This window comes from Halichoerus grypus, chromosome 5 (genome assembly GCF_964656455.1).
Source record: "Halichoerus grypus chromosome 5, mHalGry1.hap1.1, whole genome shotgun sequence".
Taxonomy (NCBI): domain Eukaryota; kingdom Metazoa; phylum Chordata; class Mammalia; order Carnivora; family Phocidae; genus Halichoerus; species Halichoerus grypus.
Genome location: NC_135716.1, coordinates 93,394,126 through 93,400,830, shown reverse-complemented (window position 1 = coordinate 93,400,830; position 6,705 = coordinate 93,394,126). Strand labels below are relative to the sequence as shown.

Genomic DNA, 6,705 nt, shown 5'->3' with positions numbered 1-6,705 from the left:
AAAGCTGGGGGTGAGCACAGAGGATATTCTATTAAGTCAGATGTTCTTTTTAAATGTTCGAGTCTGCGGTAGGATTTTCTCCTCACTCGGCCAAGTGGTGTTTTATGAGAGTTAGCAGGATTCCTCCCCTGGTGGGCGAAAGTGTTGCACTTTCCAGCTATGAGTGTGCAACCCGCTTCCCTAGAGAAGCCTGGGCATCTGGAGGGGCCGCTCGTTGCGCTGAGCAGCTGAGGAAACAGCACAGCCCCACGCACCAAATGCTCTGTGAGCCATAAGCCTGACAAAACGCAGGTGGATTTCAGCTTTATGGGGTATGCAGGTATTCCTTGGGCAGAACTAAAAACAAACAAGCCCTTCCGCTGTACCTTCGATGGAAGGGAAGTGGCTATCTATGTGAAACAAAGCTTAAAGATGAAAGGTGTGTGGTGTCCTGTGTGTATGCGGACGGCTAAACCTTGGGAACATATGATGACGAGAGAAATGGGCAAGAGACAGAGATTTAATTGAATAAAAACTCCAGGCTGTGACAGGGGTGGGAGACATGAAGCGGTAATTAACAACAATTTTTAAAATGATGTTGCAATTAATTAATATCCTGAGTATGCGAAGGAAGGGGGTGGCCTTTTTCAGCCAGAAAAACTGCTAAATAAAGAACGGAACTTTGCATTTTTTAAAAAACATCAATATGCAAAAGGCCCAGGTTATCATGACTTCAGCAAAGCTCAAAACACCAACCCAAGAAAGGTTTCTCATGGCAGAGAAGCTAACAAATGAATCGACTTTGTATTTCATTTTATTCTGAAATTTGTAATTCATTTTATTCTCATCTTCGAGGAAGAGGTATTGGGCTAGATAATGAAGTTGGCAGACATTCAGGTTCATTCATGCTTTGGGTTGAGGACTAGTCCCCCCAGAAGACACTGGGGGTGGGGTTCCTGGAGCCGAGAGCCTCCCTGGGGTAGGCTTCCCAGCCTGTAGAAATTTACCAAGACTGCTGTAATGGGAGCGGTGGCAGTTGGGTAGGTGGTGTGGGGCTGACCATAATCTGCTCAGGAAATGATTTCCCAAAACCACTGGGAGGTTCACTCTGTGTGTTAGCTGCTTGGACATAAAAGGAATGTCTGAGAGCAGTAACTATTCCATGATTCACACCGATCATACTCCCTCCTCCAAAAGAGTCGAGTGGTCATCCTCATGTGTCTAGGGGTATGAAGATGGCAGCTGGATATGCGTTTTGAGATCCCTTCTGGAAATGCCCTCTCACACTCATTTCTGGGCTGCTCATGACCCAGAAAACTCAACTGTCCCCTTCCTAGTTGCAGGACCCACAACATCTGCTCAGTGATCGAGTTGGCTGTGTTGTTGATGGGGTCAGTCTAGAGTCAAGAGACAGAATGAAGTTTATGGCCTGCTCTGAGTCTTGCCATGACTTTGGGTTTTTTCCCTCACTCTCAAAAGAATATCCAGCTGCAGTACTGCCCGACTAGGATGGCCTATCAATCGTTAGACATTTGGAGAGAAAACTTATCTTTATACCAATGACACATCAGCTCCTAGCCTAAGGCTCAGTACCGAGTGGAGTTTGGTTTATCTGCCCTTACTTTTCTAAGCTGAAAACATCTCTGGCCACAATATCCTGGTCATCCTCATGCCCATCTGAACTTTGGGTAGAAGACACTGCCTAAAGTTATATCAGCAGAGAAACCTGATAACTTGGCTTAAGGTGAGGGTTACTTTATTGAGTTTCTGCTCCTGAAGCATGTGACATATATAAAGAGTAAGACACAAGGTGTGTGAATAGCTTTTCCCTTCTTGACCTTCCATTGGTGGAAGAAGGTGTTCTTCAGCAGACTTGCCTCTTGCAAGTCACACACACAACTCGAAGTTGGCATTGTGTAGTCACAGATAAAGTAGAAACTCACCTCCACGAATTTCCCAGGGGGATACAGACTGAGATTGAGCAAATCAACTGAGTTATAGGTGGTTGGTGGGAAGACCAGTATGAACTCAACAGAAACATACTATTACAATACAGAAGAGTTGAAACATGTTTTTTTTCCTAAACTGAATTTGGCCTAAGGTAGAGATCTAAAGGGAAAAAAACCCAAAAAACCTTCACTACCACTGAAACAAACACTGAAGTACTTAGTAATCTATAGAACTAAAGTTTAAGATGAATATTGTCCCAGAGTCAGGGGGGCTGAAATAGGCTTAAGCCGACTTTGCTTCAATCAAGAAGATTCTCGTCACAGAAAGATGGATTCCAGCTATGACTTGGATTAAAACTCCCCATTCCCCAAAGACCATTTTATCTAGGTGTTTCTTTGACCTATTTAGGCATTTTCAACAGTTGCTTGATACTTCATGGAATTAATAAAGCTACGCATAACACCAAAGTCATTCTGGAACACGTGTGCCTTCTCTTCTTTACAACGAAGGTTATTTTTGAGAACAAAGATCCCGTATTCAAACAAATGTGGTCATTAACTGTGGTGCGCCAGAAAACATACAGCATGTTTAGTTTCAGCAGAATCATTCCTAAACAAAGGGACTAAGTTCCCACGAGGAATCAAGACATTTTCAGATGATGAGGAAAGTCAACAAGTAAAGGGGGGTGGGGAGGAGCCCTGCACGACCTGCGGAAGGTGCGAGGATACCTCGGAGCACTCGTGATTTCACCGTAGGACCAGGAGCCTACACTTCGGTCTATGTCACAGCGGCGAAGAGCTTCCGAGGGTCACAGTGAGCCTTGTAAAGGCCCTTGGCCCGATTTGCATCTTTCTGCAGGCCACTGCAGACGCAGCCGTGGCTCCATCCCATGTCCTTCTTCTACAGGCTTGTGGAGCTTGGTGGAGACACAACACTGCAGGAACTCAAACCACCTCCCCCGGGAAAGACAACTATTTTACATTGTATTTTATATGAACCAGCTTCTGGGCTCTCCACTCTTCTTTCTCTCCTACTTTTCCCCCCTTCTCTTCTTGGCAGCCGATCCATAAAAAGTGAAAACCACAGAAAACATCACCTTGGGAGACAAGAAAGACTAAGACAGGTCTGGCCACACGGCAAGGGTCTTGGCCTTGACCTACACAGGAGCGGTTAAGACTCGTGCTACGGCCGCCGCTGCCCCTGCGCAACACTGTTTGGACGGTGGGACGAGTGCAAAAAGAACGTCGCTGAGTCCCGTTGGTGTCGCCCGGCCGCGCGGCTCATGGTGTGGGAGGTGGTTTCGGAGACGGGCACGAGCTCTCGCTGTCAAAGCTGGCAGCCCGGCCCTGCCACTGCGGAGAGGGGAGAAGGGGGGTTATCAATGGCCAAGGGGACTTGCATTTCAACTTTCAGAACTTCTCCGGCCCATGCACTGAATTCACCTTTCCCGGCTTTTCATAAGCTCACTTGAATTTTGCTGTCAGCCATGCAAAAACAGAAGGAAAAGAGCTGTAGAGCTTCTAGTTTGGAACACCTGATTTAAAAAAAAAAAAAAAAAGACCTACTGCAGAGATAATGAAAGCTTTCTCCACTATGTGCAGCGTGTGTGTGTGTGTGTGTGTGTGTGTATGTGTGTGTGTGTGTGTGTGTGTGTGTTAATGAGGTGCTATGACTGGACCATTTCTGAGTGCTTCAAGCCATTTTTCACACTGAAAATCGGCTTATGTTAGCAGGGAAAGAGGCAGTCTACAGAATGTGCCCTTATTGCCAAGAACCCACGATCATGAATTATTAGCAATTGTCTGGGAGCTGTTAGTACAGCTAACAAACCTGATACTGCTTTAGCATCCGGCTCTCTTTCTCAGGCTTAATGCTTCGTGGGGGCATTCATGCCCACCTTGTGAGGAGGTGGGAGTGTGAGGCAGGCAGCCCCTTCCCCTTTCCGGAGCATCCCCTGCCTTCTCCCACCTCACAGGTCGTCCCGTCAGCCCCACCCTGACCCTTCTGTTGAGGTGGGTGTTGCAATGAGACATAATGGAGCAAAGGAGAGGGCTGAGGATGGATGGGCACCCGCACCTGAGCCATTCGCCCCTTCCTTAGATTGAAAAGCCAGTCATGCTGGAGCACTGTGTTCTGGACAAAGATCTGACCCCGGGAATATTCTTGACCCGTCTTGGAGCCGTGTAACTTCAAAGTGAGACATTGTCCACTGCTCACTCCATCCTTCTTGGGAGCTGAGGAGACCCAAACCTCTCCCAGGTATCCGTGGGCCAGGGCTCTGGAGGGAGTCAGGGAGGTGGTCGAGGTGGCCTTTCTGAACCAAAGTACAGCCTCCTCTGCGCCCCCTGAGCTCCGGGGGTCTCCATTATGGAATGATGGGCCGAGTAGAAGCTGCCCTATGCATTTGTGCACGAATGGGGGCGGGAGGGGGAAGGATGCCGTGCTCCCCACAACACAGCCATTTCTAGACAGAGCTGAACCACCTAAGGAGTAGACCATTCGTCAGCCAGCGTTTCCTCCTGGAAACCCACAGTGCTGAGGAGAGACCCAGACCTGTGGAACATTTCCACACTCCCGCTTCTACAGAAAGCCCCTGTCAACTTCCCCGGGCTCAGTCCCTTAGTGTCCCTGTGCAGGCCCACCGGCAGATCTTTACAACGAACCCAACGCTGGACCACCAGGTATGGATGACCACCAGTATGTGCCCTGGGCCCGAGCAATCTCAGCATGCTGGACCTGGGGGCAGGCCCAGGGCATCGTCCAGTCAACTCTCTAGTTCTTGCCCATAACAAAACCAAGACACAGAGAAGTCAAGACACAGCTGGTTAGGGGCAGAGCCAGGATGTGAAACCAGGTCTCCTAACTCCCAACTCACTGCTCCTTCTGCTCCATCCTGCTGCCACCTTAGCATCCGGCCACGGCAAGGGGAGAAGGAGACACACAGTGTAAGAGGAAGCCTAACCTCTTCGGGTCCACACCGGGTACTTACTCCTAACTCCAGGTGGCAGTCTCTCTGCGTGCAGCGTCCACGTGAATGAAATCACAACCGAGGGTTTCCCTGGTGAAATATTTTAAATAAATAAGTGCCTGGTTGTTGAGCCCACTGTGACTTCTGACTCAAGTGCTTCTTAACCGGAAGGTGACACAAGATGATCACCAATGTTCTCATTCAACACACCTTTGTTTTAGGGATTCCACTTTTTCTGCGCCAGCCTGTAGTGTTGGTGAAAGGTACATGTAATTACTGGCTTCTCCCCTGGGTAAGCATGCCACTTAAACAATCTGACTGATAGGCCAGTGCGGAGGAGAAAAATCGAGATGGCCACACAGAGTAACTTTCTCTTCTTTATATAATAGCCCAAGTCACGCGGAGCGTAATTGCTAATCCAGGACACATGAGGAAGGCACACTGGCTTCCCTGGCAGCCCCTGATTGTTTCTGTGAAGATAAACAGAGGAGGGAAAGGGGTTTCGTGGACAATGGGATGGTGACTGATTCCAGCAGGCTTATCATGGTGGCTCTGATATCCCAAAGACTGGCCCTCCCCGGCACCCGGGAAGGTGATTGTTCCAGGACGTCTGTGTTCCAGTAAGACCTTCTGTTGTTCTGCGATGGGTCACGCTCAAACAGAGATCTGAAATCTCTGGAAGCTGATCTCCACTTGGCCCTTCCTGATAGAACGCCTTTGGAGAAGGCTGCTGGTCGGCCTCGGCTCTGGGTGGGTGACAGCAATGACAGGCGGCCCCGGGCAGGGGTGCTCAGAGGGAAGGGGACCACTGCCGCTGCTGCCGGGAAGGATGCTCGCTGGGGCTTGATCAGTTTCTACTCGCGAAAACATCCCAGCAGGGAAAAATACCTTTTCAGTTCATTTGTTCCCCTCAACCTTATTTTAAAACCCCAAACAAGCGAGCAAGTAGGGTGCCCTCTGTTCTCATTAATAAAAAAGAAATGATCACAGCACTCGAAACTCCTCGAAGAAAGGTACAACTTACATAGAGAGTGCTTTATAGATGCGATGCCGTTTATCTTCCCGGGAGCGGGAGAGTGAGATTTCTTTATGTAGGATACAAATGGGGGAAATAAGTTCTAGGAGCAAGGTTCTTGCTCGATGTCCAGAACAAAAGCGAGGAGGCAAGATGGGAGCTCTAAGGGTGATTGAGGTGATAGATGTTCGAGTGCAATGCATCACTTGAGCCCACAGAGGGTTTACTTTGTATCTGCCTGGTAGGTTTTTAGATGCAGTTTTATGAAGATACTTAAACTGTGGGTGCTAAAAGTGTAGGTGAAATCCTAGGTTGCCAAGATGAATGTCATTTTCAGCTTCTTCATACAGAAAAATGGTCAGCTGGGCAGAAAATGGTAGCATAATGAGAGGGGGAGGGGCAGGCTCGGGAGCTTGGTGTGCGAGGTCAAGAAAAAAGTAAACCCAAAGGACATGAATCAATTTATTCTCTTTTCGTTTTCCATATACTGTTACTTTCCCTTTACTGTCTCATCAAATATTCATTTTCAAGGGCTTGATTCTACTTTATCTTTCTTTCTTTTGTAGTCTGGACCAGTGAGTCAGAGTTTTCAAAGGAATAGGACTCGAAATCAATTATTTAGCTTAATTAGGTTGTATTCATCACGGAGTGATTCTGGAACCGAGTGCTGGCACCTCTGTGCTCCCCGCACCCACCCCCAACTCCAGCCGCCCCTGGCCGGTGGTTTCAGTTTGTGTGGACAGAGTGGCCCACTTACATGGGGAGGGTTATCTCCCTGAGCTGGTAACACATG

The 6,705-nt window shown here is 48.4% G+C and overlaps 1 protein-coding gene across 8 annotated transcripts in view; it reads right to left on the bottom strand.

Annotated features, from left to right (window-relative positions):
* Positions 1-481: 481 nt before the first annotated feature.
* Positions 482-6,705, bottom strand: part of SYT6 (synaptotagmin 6) — a 58,345-nt gene continuing 52,121 nt past the window's right edge. For 5 of the 8 annotated variants that reach the window (XM_036088445.2, XM_036088444.2, XM_036088447.2 and 2 more), the window contains exon 7: positions 482-3,281. In XM_036088445.2, coding sequence (XP_035944338.1) covers positions 3,210-3,281 — 72 coding nt within the window. In that variant the 3' untranslated portion in view covers positions 482-3,209. The other 3 variants (XR_004916156.2, XR_004916155.2, XM_036088446.2) reach the window with 2 other exon arrangements.